At 44.3% G+C, this 22,245-nt stretch overlaps 1 protein-coding gene across 2 annotated transcripts in view; it reads right to left on the reverse strand.

The window, feature by feature from the left end:
* Positions 1-20,973, reverse strand: part of RYR3 (ryanodine receptor 3) — a 523,847-nt gene extending 502,874 nt beyond the window's left edge. For both annotated transcript variants that reach the window (XM_080931244.1, XM_080931245.1), the window contains exon 1: positions 20,852-20,973. In XM_080931244.1, the coding sequence (XP_080787370.1) occupies positions 20,852-20,902 (51 nt within the window). In that variant the 5' untranslated portion in view covers positions 20,903-20,973. The remainder of the gene's footprint in view (positions 1-20,851) is intronic.
* Positions 20,974-22,245: the final 1,272 nt, after the last annotated feature.

A 22,245-nucleotide genomic window follows, 5' to 3' on the forward strand; every position in this document is an offset into this window, starting at 1 on the left:
AATAAATGTTGTTCTTAGAAGAGTTGCCTTGGTCATGGTGTCTGTTCACAGCAAACTAAGACAGGTTTTGTTTTTTTTATTGGGGTACAATACTAAAATTTCCTGAGTGTAAATGTTAACTTTTACTCACCTGATGTAACTGTCATCTCTGAAGCTTACTGCTTCAGTCTGCTAACCTAAGCTTACTCCTGAAAGCTTCTAACCTCTATACAACCTAATCTAAGCCGGGAATTTATTCAGCCTCCAAGATGTATTGTTGAACAAATTCACCCTTTTTAGCTTTTTCTCAATTCTGGATGGCTAGTCAACTCAGCTGTGCTGGTCCAGAACTTTTCTCCAAGCTGACTGATTCAATCTGGTTTCTCTTGGCTTCTCCTGAATTGTTCTGCTTAGCCTCATACTAAATGTGGTAATTATGTTCTAATATCTGACTCCTTATCATCTTTTGGCTTCTCTGTTCTCACCTCTGTCTGTTTGTTTGTCTGTCCGTCTCTCTCTCTCTTTTCTCCCTCCCTCCCCCCTCTCTCTTTCTCTCTCTCCTCTCACTATGCAACCTGTCTCTTTATAACTGTCTCAGTAAAACTGTTTCTTCTTCTCTTTTTTCTCCCCTCTCTATGCTCTAAGTAGCCTCTTTTTCCTTTTCTCATGAGAGTTGGGCATATCCTATTTCATCAAATCTTTCTCTGATTTCTCACTTTGTCTGACAGTCAATTAGACATCCCTTTCAAACATGGATGATTCCTTCTGCAAACTAACTTTACCTTCATTGCTTGGGATTAAAGGTGTGTGGGAAGTGCATAGCTAAATTCCAGCCAGAGGGAATAAAGACCTGTTCAAAGGGTGAGCCCAAACCAAAACTGGAAACAGTTTTTGTTTTTGTTTTCTTCAGCAATCTGCATGATTTCAGGGTTCACAGTGTGACCAAATACCCTGCAATGCATGAGTAGTCTATTTGTTCCAACTTCTCTCGTTTGTATTATGATGTCAATCTTCAGGGCAGTGGTTGGCAAAGCCAGGGCTATGGACTAAACTGGTTAGTTGACTCATTTTTTAACAAAACATTCTGGGAACATGGCTGCCCCCATTCATCTTCAAAGCTCACAGTTGGAACAGAGTTGTGATGGTAGTGTTCTTTACTTACTCTCCTTTGTAAAGCTCATCGCCCACCCCTATAGTGGGAACTGTTCTGGTCCGGTGTCTTCCAGTCCATGGTGATTATACCTTTCATAACCTCCTGGTGAACTCAACCACTTGGGAGAATAAGCAGGATTCCCATTCAGCATTCCTTAAAGATTTATCTCATGTGTTTACAGATGCACTCAGAATCTTGGCTTTAACTGAGAAACAAGTCCATTGAGCTTGTTATTACTAGTCTGGGTATTTTACAGTTCGACTTCCCTCTTCTTTCTGTACTTTTTATAATGATTAAAACTCACTTTGCTGGTTTTTTCTCCTTTATTCACGTTGAAGTTATAAAGTCTTTCTTCCTGCTCTCCCTCTCATCTCCCTTTTTCCCTTTCCCTCTCATCTTTTTTCTTGAATTCTTCAGAAGTTTAAATTTGCATGTTTAATTGAAACTTTTCAGTATAACACTTTTGCCTTCCTTCAATAATTAGCAGGCTTAGGAACTCTTTATCTTCAAATGCTTCTTCCTACTACTATTTATATGTGGCTATTATGTATAACTTTGAACATTAATTTTTATGTCTGCAATCTATACTTCATTATGCTGTTTCATATACTCTTCACTTACCAGTGTGTTATAATTTAATTTACTAGCTCTTCTTCTTTTCCTTTGTTGTTTGGTTGTAGATTCTGTTTTTATTTATTAATTTGCTTTATCTTTTTAAACAGGGTCTCACTGTGTAGCTACATGTGTGTGTCCTAAAACTTGATACATAGACCAGAGGGGCCTCAAACTCACAGAGATCTCCTACTGATCCCATGTGCTAGAATCAATGGGTTGTGCCACCATGCACAGCCTTGTTTTAGTCTTTTCATCTCTTTCTTTCTGGGATAACTGTAGTTCTTTCTGAAATATATTCTGTAGCTGAGAACTATTGCTTGCAATTTTCTTGACATTTTTGTTTTGTTTTGTTGTTTTTTATCTGAAAATTTCCTCATGGAGGCCTCGTGCTTGAAAAACAGTTTCATGGTTTTCTCCAGTGCATTTTTGTGATCTTTCTTTTCCTTCCACACATGTGTATGTACATATATACATGTCTAAACACACCTACATATATATCCACAGCAAGTGACTCTAGACTTTGTCATTACCAAGTGAAACACAGAAACTAAAAATCTATATCTAGTTAAACAACTAATTCGCTGCCCCAAATTACTTAATTAAAGGAAACTTCGCTTCAGTACATCTCCCTAAAAAGCAGAATTAGCTAGTGATCTACCTTGTAGGAACATCAGCACATTAAGCATCGAAAAGACAATAGGTGGAAGCACAGGCTGTTTCGTTTCTTGACTGTGTGGGTCCATTCTAAAGTGCTGAGGCAGCAGGAATGTTTCTAAATTGCTATATGAAAGAGAATTGGTCAGTTTAAGAGACTACTCTCCCCAAAGCTCCAGAGCGTATTAGTCTAGAAAGACTAATTAACTCTAATTATTGAAAAAATACACAAGAGGACAGAGAAGCTTCATTCTGAAAGCTAGTCTTTAAATAGATTCTCTCAATAGATACACTCATAAAAATGACATGAAAAAGCGGGACAGTCACTTGAGGACTACGCTCTCTGGAAACAAAGCCACGGTCGCTGCTGCAATAGAAAAGCATTGCTACGCACTGACATTAACTGTTGGCCAAATTTGCAGGATTAATGGTAGAGGAAGACCACAGTCCACAAGCAAAGCCGGTGTTTTCAAAAAAGAATATCCTGCGAAAAATAATATTTCGGTGTCTTTAGATTTGAAATGTAATTCTATACAACTATACCCACAACACTGATGAAAAGTTCTGATAACGTTAGGACCGAGGTGGTCCCGAGTAGTTAATCTGACCGCTGATACAATCTGCGTTGTTCATGGAATGCTCTGCTCTACCTATACGCCTAGTTAAACCGTGGTCACATGAGTAGAAGCATTGGAGACTGATTTTTTAAGACAAAGCCCTCGTAAAACATAGTATCTACTAATTTCCATTGTCCTGTTCAAATTCAGTCTTAAAAATACCGACGAAACCCAGACAGAATCCCTATAAAGCCACACTGCATAAGTAACCTTTATAGGAGAGAAAGAACCCGGCACAGGAAGTGTTCTCCTGAGGGAGCCCATGATCCACATATCAATGTGCCCACTAAAGAAGGTACAGATGGCAGCAAAAAAGGTGGGATGTAAAAAAATGGGCATTATAGTGACTGCCATGAGGAGACGTCTTCAGAAAAGGGGACACAGGAAAGGAAAAATACCAGAAAGAAGATCTTAAAGAAGTCTTTAGTCATCTTGTTTAGTTCAAGGAATAAACAGACAGCTTTCAAAAAACAAAAAAGAAAAAAAAAACAAGGGAGGTTTTGTCAATGAATGGAAGACAATGAAACCACAAACAGTATACTCTAATTATTATAGGACAAAGGAAATCTACCCTGACAAGCATGGTAGGGCTATTTTTAGGATAGCTAATTTTAAACTTTATTAAATTCTTACTTCTGTGTATACGTGCATGCCTCCAGCCTCGTATGGAATACCAGAAGCCCAGAGTAGGCATCAAATACCCTGGAGTTAGGGTCACCGGTGATTGTTAGCCACCTGGCATTAGAAGAGGGAACTGGATTCTATTCCTCTACAAGAGCAACAAGTACTCTTAACCACTGAGCTATCTCCCCAGCTCCAGTAATTATCTGTAGGGTTATTGGGGTCTTGTGTCCTGCCACAGGGCAGGGCCGCTGCAGAAGCAGGATATGGGGAGTGACTACACTTACCCCCACCCTCACCTGGTGCCTAGTCTTATTGTATCTTGTTAAACACTTTGTTTACTTGATATCCCTGGGAGGCCTCCTCTTTTCTGAAGAGAAACAGGAGAGGGAAGACAGGTGAATCTTGGGGATGGGGAAGTTGGGGAGACTAGGAAGAGTAGAGGGAGGGGTAACTGTGGTTGGAGTATAATGTATAAAAAGATAATTTTAGGAAAAGAAATATTGAGAATTGAAGAGAAGGATTTACTTGTGTAGCTCAAACTCCTAACATGTACTATATGCTTGTACTTCTTATGAACATGCATCAAAGTGAAACCTCTCACACCAAAATTAGTGAATGTGACACGAATATCCGTAAAGGAGTACTAATTTCCTGTTGTTTCCATCAATTCTTCACCTACTGAAAAGCATAGTGAACTTTTAAAACCTAAATTAACAGTTAAGACAAGGGAAGTCACCCACTGATCTATAGCCTAGCTTTCTGATCTTTAGATACATCTTTTATAAATATTTTTAGTAACACACAAGTTTTCTGGGAACATAAAATGTTTTGGTTTTTAGAAAAAAATATAAGTATTTGATACCAACTGATTTATTTAAACTCGGGTTACAACTACACATTAATTCTTGCCATGTACATAATAGATTGAAAAGTGTGACAGACCATGTGTCTTCTCTTAACCAGGATCTGGAAAAGACACAAATGGTCTCCAGCATTACAGGCCGGACTTGATACACAGCTATAGATCTTCTGTAGACCGCAGCAACTGCTTCTTTGACCTCACATTTCCTGTTGGAGCCCTCCTGGTGTAGGTTCATACCCCACAGCTAAACATACTGGGGCTTCCAGAAGAAAACTGGAAACAGAAAAAAGTACATGAAGAAAAGCTGAAAGTGGGGTTTTAAAGGGAGGAGGGAGATAGAAACAAAGCAGGAGAAGAGGGGGACAAGGAACTAAGGGAAAGAGAATGAATAAACCTCAGAAGGGCTTCGACTAGAAAAGCAGTGTGGTACCTTGAAGCTGGGGAAACTGAGAAGGCATAACTGGAATTTACTTGACAACAGGAAGCCATGATGGGTGGCCCTTTCAGTTGAGAATGTAAGGCGGCAGTAGCAAGCTTGAGAAAGAGTAAGCAGTCACTCCCCAAGGACAATGCCTTGGGCAAGGTTGCAGCATCTGCTTGCATTCAGAACTCCATGAATAAAATCAGAATCCAAAATAAATTTCTGTTTCTCTCATTCTCCCCACTTATTTTTTTATTAGGTTGTCTAAGACATGGTTAGATGGACCACGTTAGGGATAAATCATAAAAAACCTTAACAGTAAAATACAAAGTCCTTGACTTAATTCTAGACACATATCTGTGTGTGTGTGTGTGTGTGTGTGTGTGTGTGTGTGTGTGTGACTACAAACATGAACACACACTTACAAACTTTTAGATGAAATTACAAGGTGTATTATCTCATTCAGAGTGAAACCTATAATTTCTGAAGTGGGATCCCTTCCTTTATTTTTTTTATAAGTAATTAAGCAGAAATGTGCCACTGCGGGAGACACTCTGAAGTGTTATTTGCTGAGTGCCTTGCACAAGCAAGAGAATCTAACAGTAGGGACAAAGAAAAAGTAATTTAAGTGAGGCCAGAAAGATTGCTCAGTGGTTGAGGTAACCTGTTGCTTTTACAGAGGACCCAGGTTTAGGTCCCAGCGCCCAAAGGCAGCTCACTCTTTCCATCTATGGATCTAATGCCCTCTTCTGGCCTTCATAGGCATTGTACAGATATGGTGTAAAGAAATACATGCCCGCAAAACACTCATACATATAAAATAAATGTCAAGGTAACTTTAAAAAGCACAACCCCTACCAATAGGCAGAGACACATTATTGGTGGCGGTGCTCTTATGTCAGTCAGGGACAGATGGCAGTCCTTTGTTCATCTCAGCTTGATGCCTGACATGGTGGCCAAGGCTGGCATATGCCTAGGACTCATAAAAATCAAATCAAATCAAGCAGCACAATACAGAAGAAGGAAAGCAGACAGAGACCTAAAGACCTCCCCTCCAGCACACTGCACACACAGGGCTACCAACCCCTGCCACGAAGCATGGATGGAAGAGGAGCCCTCCAGCCATATGTTCAGCCTGCACTGGGAGCCACCACAATGTGGAGCATGTGGTAGACAGGTGGGAGAGAAGGAAAAGCGGAGCAGCTTGAACATTATGAATAGGCAGGGAACTGGAGACTCCATGATGAAGTTGGGGAACCTGCTTTGAGTGGCCAGCCCTGCCACCCGGGTATGTAGTGATGTCCCTATCTGAGCTGCCGCGGAGAGCCATGTTTGAGTCCAACAATAGCGGGTTGGTGTCCATGTCTATGGCTCATAATACCTCTAGAGAACATGGGAATGTCCCTGGTCAAGGCAGCTGCTGGGAACCATGGTGGATATGCAGGGACTGTATATACTTGACCCCATCCCTCTCTGGACGGGGTACTCTCCCTGATGGCAACACTTCACTCTCCACTTAGGAGAGCGAGGTCCCACACTTCACCCAGGCAGCACAGTGCAGCTGGCCTTGGTGGCAGGGATGTAGAAGATCCCAAGGGTATGAGTATAGGACAGCTGGTGCCAACACTCCTCTGCTGTGGGATGGCATGGGTGTGAGAATGATGTCCTCCCCTTCCCCCTTACACCTGCAGTAGGCAGGAAAGCCGGGGCCCCGGGGGCTTGAGTGCAGGAGAGCTTATCCTACCTCTGGCCAATGGCAGCTTTAGGTGGCCTAGCCAGAGCAGTACTGAGAGCTAGCCCTGGTGGTGTAGATAAGAGAAAGCCAGGCTTTCCACCCAGCTCAGCTACCACCCAGGCCCAGTTCAGGACTCACTCCTGATCCACCCCAAATTCTAAGTAACCTGTGAGTGGTTGAGACAAGGAAAGAGCCAGTCCTGCTATCTCAAAGTTACTGCATCTTCATGAGACAGGACAACAACAGGATAATCTGGATGAGTCCTGAGGAGGATACAGTATTGATGGTGTCGCAGAAGCAAGAGATCTTGAACCAGACAATGACTCATTGCAATAAACCATTGTAAGAAAGGATGTGTGGACAGAGGAGCATACTATGTGGTACGCACTTTAACTTACTCCAGCTTCCACAATGAAATGTTTTCTATGCTTTGTTCTGGTGGTGGTGGTGATGGTGGTGGTGGTGATGGTGGTGGTGGTGATGGTGGTGATGGTGGTGGTGGTGGTGATGGTGGTGGTGGTGGTGATGGCGGTGGTGGTGATGGCGGTGGCGGTGGTGGTGGTGGTGGTGATGGTGGTGGTGGCGGTGGCGGTGGTGGTGGCGGTGGCGGTGGCGGTGATGGCGGTGGCGGTGGCGGTGGCGGTGGCGGTGGCGGTGGCGGTGGCGGTGGCGGTGATGGTGGTGGTGGTGGTGGTGGTGGTGGTGGTGGTGGTGGTGGTGATGGTGGTGGTGGTGGTGGTGATGGTGGTGGTGATGGTGGTGGTGGTGGTGGTGATGGTGGTGGTGGTGGTGATGGTGGTGGTGGTGGTGGTGATGGTGGTGTGGTGGTGGTGGTAATGGTGGTGGTGGTGGTGGTGGTGGTGGTGATGGTGGTGGTGGTGGTGGTGATGGTGGTGGTGGTGGTGGTGATGGCGGTGGTGGTGTGTGCTTTATTTTGGAGGAAGAGATTACATTAGGAGATGGGGAGATGAGCAGGACTGGGGTGCATGATGTGAACCTCACAAAGAATTGATAAAAGAGCTTTTTAAAATGCACAACCATTCAAGCAGTTGAAGTTTCTATACGTAACTATGAGCACCGACAGAGTGCAGCTAAAGTGAAGACACAACCAAGCGCTAGTCTGTAGAGATGATTCAGTGTTGTAGAAAAATATTTTTCCAACAGCGAACCAAAAAGTCACACTATGATCAAGTACAAGACGATTAGATCAAAAAAATATAACTAACAATCTTTTCCAGCCATAGTCTTTAGCATATTTTGAGACAATTTAAAAACAAATTTAATGCAATTTGAATTTCTAATCCAATTTGCCTAGTATGTGATCTGAGAAGTGGTAGGTAGATTGAGTCAGGACAGTAGGTTTATAATATTTTTGAGAAAGTGGTTGTACTTTCTATGTACTATGTACTATGCCTGAAGAGTCGATGTGGCCCACTGACTTCTGTCCATGTAGCAGGAAAACAGTAGCAACACATGTTTAACATACTTGCTTAAGACATGTAGCTAATACTCAGCTTTCACAGCCAGACTCGACAGCACTTAGTAGGTATACCGCTCTTCAGTGCTAAGGGGTTTCTATTTTTACATGTGCTCTAAGTACATACTTATTTCCTGTCACTTTGAACCTTTTGGTGTGATTGTTAATATTGTCAACTTGACAGGCTCTAGAACCACTTTGAAGGAAAATATCTGTGACAGGTGATCTAGTCATCTGTCACTAGTTACTAGTTATGTGGTGTGGAAGCACTTCTACTGAATTGCCATAGGCCTGCATCCCAGATTGCAAAACAAAAATGGGGGGAGAGGAAAGCAGCGGAAAGCCAGCAGGCATTCCACTCTGCTCCCGGACTGTGCCTCAAGCTTCTCCACCCTGGCTTCCCCACCATTTCCGACTATATCCTCAAACTATGAATCAAGTTCCTTCAGTTGCTTTTGTTCGGGGATTCTATCACAGCAAGGGGGAAAGAGGCTAAAACACAGGGACAATCACCATCTAGTTTAAGCAAACTCCATGCCATGAAGAAAAAGTTAGATGCAACTGAGATTTCTTTTATTACCATCCCCAAAGCCAGGCACAATCACTAAGACTCATCTTGAGTTGTTCATATAATTTCACCTTAAAGAGCCACCTAGATTCTTAAAGCATCAGACAGACGATTATGAGTTGGTAGAACCACTTCAAAAAGCACTCTTATATAATCTACACCTATACAATTTACTTTATAAAAACTATGCAACATAAATTAGCATAACCTTGTTTCGAGTTTCTGGACAGAACTGGATTTATGCTAGCTGGTTCTTCATGGTTTAGAGAAATGAGATCAGATGATCTGGATCTGTTGGCAAAAGTTTTCCAGCCCATCTTTTCCTCACTATAGCCTCCATGAGTTCCCAACACACTTGTCTTTATAGCCCCTAGCCACACACTCTCTGCTCTGTGAGGGTTGCTTTACTGTGGTCCTTCTGTCTTAAACGTCTTTTTCACCCCATTCACTACCTACCAAGATCTCACAGAATCCAAGAAGCTCTCACATTTCTCAGCAGTTCAAAGCTTTCCCGACTCATTCCTCAAACTGATTCCTATCCTTTTAGGGAGTACACCATGTTTATTTAATACATTTTGACCTGCTTCATAGTTAAATGTTTAGCTACATACCTCTCTTACTGCTTTAAAGTCTTTGAGAATGAAGTTGTGTACCTTGTTCACTTTTGATTTCTCTAGTCTATAACATATGCCTTTCATACAAGTACTTAAAACTACTGATTGGAATTATCAGTGGCTTCTGTCTCCAAACACGGGGATAATGTCTGGGGTTCTACCTGGCTTTCAATGCCTCCATGAGGTAAATGTGCTTGCTTGCCAAGCCTGACAACCTTCACTTGCATGGTGGATGAAAAGACCTCACTCTGGAAACTTGTTCTCTCACAATAAATAAATGTATTTTTTTCCAAAAGAAAACTATTAGCTTTGAGCTACCACAGTAGACACTGGAAAAATAAACACCTCAAACATCCTCAATGGTATATACTACACCTGACCTCTGGGTTAGAAAGGGATTATCAGTAAATCCTCTGTTACACTGAAACCCCAACACGTCTGTCTTTAACTTCTATTTAATTTAGTTGGCACTAGATCCAGGAGGCTCTTCAGCTGTTTGAATTGTTTGTCATCTTACATGTATCTAGAGGCTTCGCAGAGACTGGAACACCAGTGACATTCTCTTGGCATAGCCTAGGGATCAACTGAAATATCACATAGCAGAGAGCTGAGAGCCAGGCTCCGGCTGATGCCAATCATTAAAACATGTGCAGGGGCTGTAACTGTCACAGAGTCAGAAAATCAAACCCAAACACACGCATATCCACAGGTTTCCCATGGCTGTGGCTTGCAGGGTACAGGTGGGAGAGCTATTTACAGTCTCTCCCCAATTAATTAAGCTAGAAAGTGTAGTAAATAAAGAGCTTGAGTATGTTTATACCCCGCAAACAGTTCTCATATCACTGAAAAGCAGCTGCTTCAGGATCACAGATGGCCTCACAGAAGAATGGGCTGAGCATGCATCCTGGGACTTGGCAGAGGAGTTCCTAGCCACCAAAAGGTAGGCAGGGCATACCACAGAAATGTGTTATACGTCCCAATGCACAGTAACTGTTTGCCACTGTTTACTCTTAATTGGAACACTCCATCCCAGAGGGAGGATTGTTAAGACTCAGAAAATGAACAATATTTTGCAGGCTTGGGGTACAAGCAACTTGGAAGTCTCTAGAAAGTCCTGAAACTTACAAGATTCACAAGACCCTCCCACCCCACTGCCACCTGCTAAGGAGATAATGTCAGTAGTAATGGCTCCGGGGAAAAAGAGACTTTTCCCACCAGTTGAGGGAGTCCTCGCCAATGCTGGAGTGGGCTTCTTGATGAAGGAGCAGTCCTTGAACCAATCCTGTGCCTGAAAGTTACTCCTCAGTTATGCTCTGCAATTAAGCCCAACAAACTTGCTGGTTTTTCAAATTTGAATTTCTTCAAAATTGTGTGAATTGTCATTTTAGCCTTGGTTTTATGCATCCATTTTCCACCATGACAATAAACTGTTTAGAACCATGGTCTGCCTCTTTTCATCAAGATCAGCCCTGGGAAGCCTTTGCCTAATCTCCCTTAGAAGGCCTCTCTGTGCTCCCAGCCACAACAGCCACCAAGCCTGCAGCTGTCAACCCAAGGACTATCCCCACCGGGACTATTGGTGCCTAGATTTCCAAGAGTCTGAGAACCCCCAGCTCTGGCACAGGTCTCATCTCTTTTATGTAAGAAGCATGGCACATGTTCCAAGTCAGGAGTCTGGCAGGGAGTTGGGAAGGAGCTGGGAATCACCTAAGCCTCAGGTGTGTGCCCACTGAGTCTCCGGGTCTCAACCTGCTCTACTTTACCAAACTTCCTAACATGGCTTTACGTCCCACAGGTAACAAAAGGAATTCCCAGAAAGATGATATCTGCATTAAAGCATTGGCTGAACAAAAGACAAAATATCTATCTCCTCCATCAAGATGGTGAGGTCTTCATGGTTGAGAGTTTTCCAAAATACGTTGCCTATCCTTTGACATGAGTCAAACTTGCAGTGGGAGGAATTGCTGGCTTTGCTTTGCAAGGTTGACCATCAAGTACTAACCAGACAAGCTATACTGCTGAGGGTCCAATTACTGCAGCTCATTTCCATCTTTCAGGCCTGCTTGTATTAATAGTTAAAAGAAGGTTGGGAATCAGGAGCAGGAAATGACCATAGGGGATTGTCTCTCTACTTTCCAGCTATAAAATGAATATGTAGTGACATCTGAATAGCTAATGTGACTAATGTCAATGTTTGCACTGTTTGTCGAGAAAATATTAATAGCTAATATTTACAGAGGACTTACTATCTGTTGGGTGATGCTCTAAGCACCTTACATGGATTAGCTCACTGAATCCTCACAACAACTCTTTGGGACAGGCACTGTTAGCACCCTTGTTTAACACAGGAGGAGACAGGTATAAAATTAAATGCCCCCAAGGTCATACACATTAACCAGAATTAACCACATAAACATGCAAAAAGTTACACCCCAAATAACTGATATCCTTGCTAATTCAAAAAACAGCTGAGAATCCCCCAAACATGATGCTCTCTGGCATTCAGTATTATGAGGTCTTCCTCATCTATGTAGCTTTATTTATTCAGAATGATGGGGGAGGGAGTAGTTGCTTAATAAACGTTGACTAGATAGTTTGCTTATTTAACATTTTATTACACCTATCTCTAGAACAATTTTAAGGGGTTCTCAAAGGCTAGGAAACTCTGCCTTCATTTTGGTGATAACATCTATCACTTCTTAAACCCATTAATCTGTCTGCCTGCCAACTCTCTCTCTTATACTGTGATAAATGATACATCATCTTTTATGTTAACATTTTATCCAAGGACCTTGATATGTGTTGAGCCCAATCCTCTTTATATAAAAATATTCATGTGTTTTGGAGGATGCATTCATTCCACCAGACTCTGAGGCTTCATCCACAGCTGCAGACTGGCAGGCAGCTCTGAACCCTGCTGCAGATGTGTTTTGCTTGACTGATAGTGTTAAGAATTTTGTTTGTTTGTTGGAATGTATGCAGGAGGCCAGTCTTTCTTTGCAAATAAAGCTGATCTACACATTTAGGTATTTGTTTGATTCCCCCAAAATGTTTTAACTTGTGGTTTCTTTAATCTATAGGTGCAAAGGAACAGATTAGACTGAATTAAAATTCCTGTGTTTCTGGATTCCACAATGCATATAGTTAATGCTTTACAAAGGTAAATGTCTTCCAGGCAACTGAAAATAACTGTCATTTTGAGGTGCGCCCCCACTCTCTCTTTCTGTGTGTGTGTGTGTCTGTATGTGTGTGTTTGACTGTGTATTTGTATGTCTGTGTGTGTGTGTATGTGTCTGTATGTGTGTGTTTGACTGTGTGTCTGTGTCTCTGTGTGTTTGTGTCTGTGTGTATCTGTGTGTATGTCCGTGTCTTTATGTCTGTATGTGTGTTTGAGTCTGTGTGTGTGTGTCTGTGTATGTATGTGTCTGTGTGTGTCTTTGTGTCTGTGTGTGTCTGTATGTGTAGCTGGTTGAGGGGAGAGTTTGGAGAAGACAGATGCTCCAAAGCATCTCAGAAATGTAATAATCACTAGCATGCCTTTATAATGGGTGAAGTAAAATCCTCAGAAAGGACAGACAAGGATACCCTTCAAGTATCCAGCAAAAGCAACACTTTAGAACGGTTGTTCTCCACCGGCAACCATTTACTACAGTTCCTCATACTGTAGTTTACTACAGTAGTGATACCGGCTATAAAATTGTTTTCATTGTTAATTATAACTGTAATTTTGCTACCTTTGTGGATCATAATGTAGATATTTTTAGAGATAGAGGTTTAACAAAGGGTCACGGTTCACAGGTTGAGAACCACTGCTGTAGAATATGGCACCATGGTTCTGACTCTACTCATTTGACCCATGTGTTCTCTCTTGAGTTTTTCATCCTTTGTCTCTTGCAAAGAAATGGTTTCTTCAAAGCCTTAATGTTTGTTCTCAGAGTCTTCCCCAGCCTAGACAGAAGAGGACAGTCTGGAGGAGAGCCACAGTCACATGCTCTAAGTGCCTGCAACAAGAGACTCAAACTTCTCTAGGACAGTTGTCTTTTTTCCATCTGATCTCTCGGAGTCTGCTTCCAGGTCAATGTGGCAATGGACCAGCCAGGTCCCTCTTACTGTCCTACTGTTATGTTCAGCCTAGATCTGGTCTATACCAGAATGTGAGAATTCAAATCAGTGTTCCTTATGATAGGGACATATATGTGGCATTGAGAATTTCCATTGCCTCCTGTGGTCCTACTGATGAGCTCTCCTATTAGGCTCATTAGAGAGCTCTACTGCAAAATTGTTAAGAGAAGTATTGACAGCGCTCATCACTGGCGGAGTAACATTACCCCACTGTACAGGAAGTTTTGGGTTTTCTTTTCCCTGGACCTTCCCTCATTACTCTCCTTGTTTCCCAATTGTTCTGGGTTGGTTTGGGGGAGTCTGGGGCATTTGCTTAGGATTACAATGAGTTAGGCATCAATGAATATAGTGACTGACAATGGAATGTATCCCTTGGCCACTCGTCTACCTCAGGGAAGATGTGTGCATAGTTCTCACTTTGATGTAGACACACATGATCTTAGGAAAAGCTGAGACTTCCTTTCTCAATGTTGTCTTTAATCCAGAGTCATTATATATATACATATATATGTATGGGTGTATACATATAGATAGATAGATAAATATAAATATAGATATTGATATAGATGGTATAGGTATAGATGATATAGAGATAGAGACAGAGATAGAGATACTGATTTCAGTTCTGACTCTAAAGGCTGCTCTTCCTAATGCCTGAGTTAAGCTGGACAATTCTGACCCTGATCATTGCAGCTTCCTTTCCTCTGCTCCTTCTACTCCCCACTCATCCAAACACATGCAGCCCAGATTCCTGTACCTTGACTCTCTGATGCTCCTCAGAGTTCCCCAAGATCCAGTGCCATTCCCACACACTTGCCCCTCTATACTCTGTTCCCACATGCTCTCTTTATTCCAGTGCAACTCCTACTCCTTTGGGAGCGTGCTTTGTTCAGCTGTTAATGATGCTAATCAGTAGTGCTACCTGCTGAACTAACAATTTCACAGTTCAGTTTTCTTGATAGAGGAAACATCCTGAGACAACGTCTTACCCCAAAGGCAGACAAAGGAGAGAGATATCTTGTACACAGGTCATGTTGACACTGAGATCAGCCTACACGTTGGTTCCTCCGTTTTCATTACAGCTGCTCTGCCTTGCACACCACACTGGCTACTTCCCAGAGCATCAACCACCCATAAAGTGGCCTCGGCAGAAAGTGTTGACGGTACTAAGATCCTGCACCGCCGGCTGTAACTCTGCCTCCAGAGTTCCTTCTCACTTCCTTCATACTTTAAAGCAAGCAGCTATCACCTCAGAGGAAAGGGTACTTTCTGAATATCATTGTAATCTCATTTTCTAGGACGAAATGTTTTCTTTTCCTTGGGCACTGAATGAAATCAATTGCTACTCCTCCAGGGAAACATGCCAATACAAAAGATCACCCTAAATTAGTGGAGGTTGTACTGTCTAGGTGAGTCCGTGCCTACTGGTAGGTGCTGTGTCGGTCTCAGAGGACAATAGCCCAGTTTGACAATAGAGTCATAATGTGCTCTGAGCTACAAGAAGGAAGGACTTGGGGGCAGGGGTATAATTCTTTTGCGTGGGAATACTGTGTCAGCCCCCTCAGGCCAATCCGAATTTGTTTTTCTGAACAACCTGGAATCAGGGATGACATAAGGAAGGAAAAAAAAGAAAAACAAAAACAAAGAAGAACTTGGCACCTCAGCAGGTTCATCCCTGTCATCCCTGTAGCAGGATTCGGATAAGGTGCCAGCACTTTCTCTTCCCTCTCAGAAATGATGAGGTGCTATGAGGGCAAAGCTCACTGAACCAAGGTAAAATGCAGTGGCTGCAAGTGTGTCCCTAAAATACCTCAAACAAGAGAATTTCCATGAGGACACAAGGCCAACATGGTGCCCTGGGGAGCATGGTTGCCCTAGAGTCTTAGCCCTGGCTAGGGCCACCACCATGGCATCTGTGTCTAGCTACCCGAAATGTTTTGCAAAGCAGATAACATATAAAAGAAACAGTGAAATCCATGCGTGGGGAAGCTACATCAACTTTGAAGGAAAGCAAGTCCTTGAAAAGAATAATGAACTTTAAACTGGACTAGACGGGGACTGGGAAGGGAAGCTTCGCAAATAAGAGCTGTGGGATTAAATAGCAAGAAGTACTCTTGTGACCCCAGCAGCTTGGGTGTTGTTCTAGGATGACAATAAGCTGTTCTGTTACACAGCTGGACTCCCAGAAGCCTGCCTGGCTCTATGTGCCACCACTTGGGGTTTTGTTGTTGTTGTTGTTGTTGCTGCTGTTTGTTTGTTTTTTGTATCCTCTAAAGAGTTAGCTTGAGAGAAGTTGGGGCACAGTCTAGTCATGTGATTGCAAAGAAGTATCAAGGTAGTATCCTCCCTGGGTGGGTTGAAGGCACGGGGCATGGTAGAGAGATGGGAATCACTCTGGTACTTTTCCATCAGGAGTCAATCGCAAGCAACATTGATTTCCTGTTGTAGGACAGACACAATGACAGTGCCCTATGAAATGTACCTGCTTTTGTCATTGGGAGTATTTTTGGAATTACAGTTGCTTTTCATGACTCTCCTAGTATCGAGGCAGCTTCGAAGATACAGATAATATCTCTCTATGTAAGATCTCTGTATGTAAAATGTCTCCACATGTAAGATATCTCCGTATGTAAGATCTCTCTCTGTATGTAAGCCACAGAAGGTGAAATGAAACAAAAATTCAGTTTTCTTCACTTAAGGTTGCGTATGAACCGATATAAGAAACAAGAATCCCTCTAAGTTCAATTTTTTATACAGCCTACTATTCCTACTGGATAAATCTTATATGGAGGGTATCCTTGTGAGAGTAGCTAATTTATGAGGGTTTATCCTGGTGTGAAATTGAGGAGAAGGAGCTGCAGTGTATTCTGGAGGTAGAATCCTCCTTGCCTTTCATGGAGAGAAGGCCCCTGGAATGGATGCCAGGTCAGTAAAAATCATGTGATCAATAGCTGTAACTGGAACATTCTTTAAGTAGCAATGATGCAAAGGGAAAGCCAGGGGATAAATGAGGATAAATGATCATAAAATAATCAGAAACAAGTTTAGATGTAAACCTATTCAAACACAAACTTTTCAAAAATGAGCATTAGAATATTTTGCTCTCCAGATAAATTTCTCCCATTCATTTCTATTTCAACATTTCTGCCCTTGGGGTCAGCCCAAAAGAACTGAAGAAATATACTTACTGTGCATTATATGAATGTTAGAAAATAAAACCATGTTAGAAAAATCCCATTCTCCTTGAGTGTCCCCATCCTTCCTTAATATTTGCATAAAAATAAATAAGCCAAAGCTTTAGTCACGCATCCACTAATTGCAGGTTCGTTTCCTGGTCTCATTCTTCATCATGGGCCACATCTCATGGTAAACATCTCCAAGTTTGCAGCTAAACATCAGTGCTTTTCCTAAAGCTCTGGTCAACCGTGGTCCACAGCAGAAAAAAGCTACAGCACCCTAAGGCAAAAGCAGTTTTCCCAGCTCAACTTGATTACTGGGAAGAAAGGACCTTGCTTCCTGCTCACACCCACCAGGGGCATTTCACTGGGGAGAAGAGAATAGAATTTACACAACTCCACTGGTACAAAATCAAACCGACCCTGAGAGATTGTCGAGGAAGAGACTATGCAATTGAGAAGCTCTGTATGTATGTATAAGACTATGTAACTGAGGACCTTGGGAGTCCGATTTTAACGTTCACACTCATTCAGGAGTAGAGCCCCTGGTTGGTCCTGCAGTCCTCCACATCTGGGTATCTGGAGTCCACCTTCTAGCTCTGCCTCCATTATGCTCTCTAGCTCCAGGAGGATGTTTTCACATCTTTCCCACTTGGCATCCTGAGCAGAAGTATCTTACTTCAAGCGCTAGGAAGTAAATCCACACTGCCTACAGGAGAACCAAGCTACCATCCACAAACCACCAGGTTAAACTTCACCAGCACTCCAGCCAGGAGCTGTAAGTTCCAAAAGGCAGAACTCAGGGCAGTGGTAAAATTCGATAAACCGAATCACTGTGGACGGACAGGAGCAGCCCCCGACTTCCAATCCAAATACCTTTCCTTGTTCAAGAGCAGCTCAGGGTCACAGGAGAACAACTTTCTAGAGAGGGCTCAGCTAGGTAGCCTATGACCCGTCTTTAATAGAAATGGATACCTACCTCATCTCACATTCTGTTTTAAGTCCCTTTATGGTGAAGTTATCAAGGACAGGTCTGTCACATCATGAAAACAGCAAGCGAAGGCTCAGAGCTTTATTGTCATTTTTCAATGGCTACTGTAGTCTCTGGGAAAACTGTATCTCCTTGGCACTGGCACCCCTGATGCCAGCCACTCTGCCAACTGTCTGAAGACAGGGTAATTGTCACTCTTCTCGCCATAACTTCTTGTTTTGGGATCAGTGGCTGGCAGGTTTATCTGCTTCTGAGCAGTCTCAGAGCCACGTCAGTGACACCAGCTACGTCAGCAGAAGCAATTGGAAAGGAGGAAGATGCTACTGCCAACAGCAATAGGAGAGAAAATTCTAGCCGTGCAGATCAGGTGATCCCTCTGTCTGTCTCTCTGCGGAACAGAGAGGGCTTCCGGTGACTTCAGAATCTATGAAGTTTCATCACCTTCTTGAGGTCTGGAGTATAAGAGTATCCAGTTTCTTCTCCAAAGCCCTTGCCACCAACCCACTCTTATTTAGGAAACAGTGGGTTTCAAACTGTGCCAGAGTATAGAACATCAACTCATACATGTCTCAGACTACACCAACCACACCTTGGCTGGCTGCCTTCTAGCTCACTCCATGCCATCGAAAACTCTAGGTGCTCTCGCTGTTGTCACTTGTGTGATCCACACGACCTCATAATCACCCTCAATTTGATTAGTATCCACGGAAGGATGTTACTCTGCCGTTGATTTTCAAGGGAGATTGGAAAGCCCGTGCTCTCTAAGACAGCAATCCCCCTAATGTTCACAGCGGCACAAGGATGATCCTGTTCCAGTGTGAAATGGTCACTCTGGCCCGAAGCAATGTTAAGGTGACTGACACATGGTCAATGTACTTTAACAGATTCTGTTTGGAGGGAAGAAGTGAGGAGCACAAAGTAAAATGCCGTGTAAACGCAGCTATATTCACAGGTGAAAGCATCACCCTGCTAGTAGAGCACGGTGATTCTAACTTTCTGAAAACCCGAAAGTTAATGTCAGTTTTTTTTGTGTGTGTGCAGAGATCAAGTTTACATTTCCAGAGTTCCAATAAATGGCCTCATCTAATTCATGGCTAATGAAGAACACAGTCAAATTCATCTGTTTGGACTCCTAATAGTCTAACCTCTGGAGCAGACCTCACAGGTCCATTGGGGGTTAACTTAACATTACATAATAACAATTACCAGTAACTTGCTGGACAGCCACAGCCAAGTCATTTGATTTCCTGTACCTCTTTCTGTTCCAAGCAAAAATAAGATGAAGATGGTACGTAAGCTTACCAAAAAAAAAAAAAAAGGAATTCCAGGTTATTACGATGAAGAAAGAATTGATTTTGTCATGCCTGGAAGTCACCCCCTGGTGACCTCAGCTCTCCCTCTGAGCTGTGCATATAGTCAGCCCTCTGCAACAGGATGCTTTATCAGTGTGCCTTAGCCCCACAGAGTCTCTAGATTGGCTTTAGTTCCATCTACTCTGCTGTCCAGGAAACTGGTGAGACAAAGATAAAGAACCTCGGCCATGTTATGCCTTGGCTACAGGTGTTCTCAAATACAGCAACACTGCCCAGCACAGGGAAGGCTGGGAAGATGGCTATGGAAGCCAAGACAAGCAGCTTAGATGAAGACTTGAAGTGAGGCTCCAGATGCCTAACCTTAACTCTTTGTGTCTCATCTTCCAGCTGCCTCAATCTGTTATAATAATAATTAATAATAATAATAATAAACAAGCAACATGGCTGAAGAGGGCACAAAACCAGAAGCTGTCAGTCATTCAATACTGAGGACACCTGTTGGAGGAAAAGCAAAAGGGTCTCACGGGGCTCAGGGAAGAGCAAGTAGCTCCTGGGGCCCTGACCAGGGACGAGTTGTGTACGATGTAAAGATGAACCGGGAGAAAGCAGAGCTTCTGGCCTCTCAGACGTTTTAGGAGAGTGCTTGGTCTTCTTGGTCCCTCAGACAAGACTCAAGACTGAGACTTGATCAAAGAACCATGTTTGAAGAAGAAACAACAGAAGTAGGGGTGGGTGTGAAAAGAATTAAGGAAACTCTGCAAAGCGGCAAGGAATGTTCCAAACGATGGACACAGCGAAGTTGTCGTCCTCTGTGACCAGGACAGAAATAAGCGGGGTGCTCTTAAAGAGGACAATGCAGGGTAAGGATTTCATTCTAATTCTCCAGACCTACATCGTATAAAGTCACCTAGCACGGATAAAGCATTCGCTAGTTTAAAAATACCATGGGGTTCACGATTTCATTTAATTCTCATCTTCCAAGAAATGCTAGTTACATGTGCCTCCATTTTACACAAGAGGAAACTGAGGCTACGCAGAGAGGATTGTATGAATTGTTCAAGGTCAGGTGGCTGAAATCAGCCCTAGGAAGCAACCCGCTGCCCCCTGTCCTTCAAGGTGGTCCAGCACCTTGAATTGTTAACTCCCCAGGGAGAAAACAGGAATAGCTTTACTGGACTTTGCCCCGCTCCCAAAATCTGGAATGGAGCATTGCCCTCTATCCAGTGCCAAGAAGGGGACCTGATGACGCGGAGCTACACACCGGGATTTCCCCATTCTGCGGGGTTCTTGAGAGCCTGGGAGCACAAACAGTAGCTCTCACACACCCGCGGGTGAGTCAAGTAAGGCTTAGCAGCAGTTACTGAATAGAGACTTAAAGAGAAGGGAGACAGACGGCACTAGGCGAATTCCCTTCAGATTGGTCCCTGTATAGCCACCAAAACCAGGCGCCCGGTTTCCAGACCGGGCTCCCCACTCTCGCCCCTGACCCATGGGTTCCTTTCTCTGTTGTCCCCTAAAGCCCGAAAGCAGCTCGAATGAGGAAAAGGACCCGGCGAGGTGTGGAGGTGACAGGAGGCCGGTCGTGGAACACCTCTCATCTTCTGGGTCTGAGAAATCACGAGCCAAGCTCAGCTTGAAGTTTGGGCATCAAAGGTTTCAGACCAAGTAGCGAGTTGCCCGGAGAGAGAGCAGTCCGGGGTGGGAGACCTGAGAGTGTGAAATGGCAGCACGGAATGATGGAGGGGAACGGCTGGAGAACGGGGCCGCTTCCCACTCAGCCCCTCACAGCCCCGCGGAGAGGTGGCTGGTCCGCCTCTGCAGCCTGCGAGTGCGGAGAACGCGCCCCGCACCGCGGCGCAGCGCAGCCCCTCCTCGCCGCGCCGCGCTCCTCCCCACCTGCCCGCCGCCTCGCCCGGCCGCCGAGACTCACAGTCCGCAGGAACTGGATCTCATCCTCGCCTCCTTCTCCCGCTTCAGCCATGGCTCCCCGGGCGTGCGCGGCGCCCCAGTCCCGGGCGCTTCTGTTTCCCCTAGGCAGCGGCGTGCGCTGACTGCCGCTCTGCCGCTGCTCTTTCTCCTCCTCCTCCTCCTCCTCCTTGTCCTCCTCCTCCCCGCTCCTCGCTCAGCCTCAGCAGCGCCGAGCTAATCCCCGACCATATAGGGAGCTGGGCTAACACTTGACTGCACTGCAGAGCGCCAATGCCAGGCGAGCAGCCCGCCCACCCCTCTCTCCTCTCGCCCCTGCCAAGTGCGCGGCAGCCACGGACTCCGCGGACGGCGCAGCGCGGCGCGCGCCTGGCGGGTGTGGGGCAGAGCGAGGGACCCGGGCCGGAGCCGTGGAACCTCCCCCGCACCGCACAGCACCGCACATTCGCACATTCGGTGGAGACGCGCGCCCCGCGGCGACGGGAAGATGGCTCTTACACAAAGGCCAGTTGCTTTGACTCAGTGCCCCCAAATTGGGCACCAACCCTCTAGATTTGTCCACTTTGCACGTGTCTGTGTGTGAGTGTGTGTGTGTGTGTGAGAGAGAGAGAGAGAGAGAGAGAGAGAGAGAGAGAGAGAGAGAGAGAGAGAGAGAGAGAGAGAGAGAGAGACAGAGCAGAGACAGAGCAGAGACAGAGAGACAGAGAGAGAGGGGTGATTGGTTTCATATTTGGGTGGAAATGCCCATCTGAATCATGGCGCTGACCCCTCACCACGCATGGTGGGTGTTCCTTCTTTTTTCATGCAGCAAGGAAAGAAGGGCGCTATGAGGGTGGCCGCTCATCCATAACAAAGTTTGTAACCCCATGAGTAGCTCCTCTTTAGAGAAACCATTGACTCTTGAAAATTTGATAAGGGGAGGAGGGCTCAGTAATCAGAATGTGCCATACACGTGTATGAAATTGTCAAAGAACAAACTCGATAGACGTTTCTTTTAATCTGATAAGGAAACTACACCCCCATTGAATAAAGCTTCAGTAGCCCCTGGGAGCTTCAAGATGCTGTCCTCAGTTTGGAAGTCAGATGGCATCAGAATTGTTTCTTTGTGTCCATGCTTACCCTTACTCTGCACTTTAGGGCCAGCCTTCTGGCCTCGGGAGAGCAGGGGAAAATGAACACATACAACAGGTCCTAGAAGGCTACTAATCCTTACCTGGCCTTGGGTGGATTTTTTTTAAGATCTGGGAGCCGTGAGATTGGTCTTCTGAAAGCTCAGTATCCCTTCTGTGTGCTGGTCAAGAAGTTTCTGGGTAAAACAAAAACGTTTAAAAGAAAGTGCCTCAAGATGTGGGCCAGTAGCAGCTCTGGGTTTGCCCCTCTAGAGGCTGCCTGGAACAA

The sequence above is a fragment of the Micromys minutus genome (genome assembly GCF_963924665.1).
Source record: "Micromys minutus genome assembly, chromosome: 17".
NCBI lineage: Eukaryota > Metazoa > Chordata > Mammalia > Rodentia > Muridae > Micromys > Micromys minutus.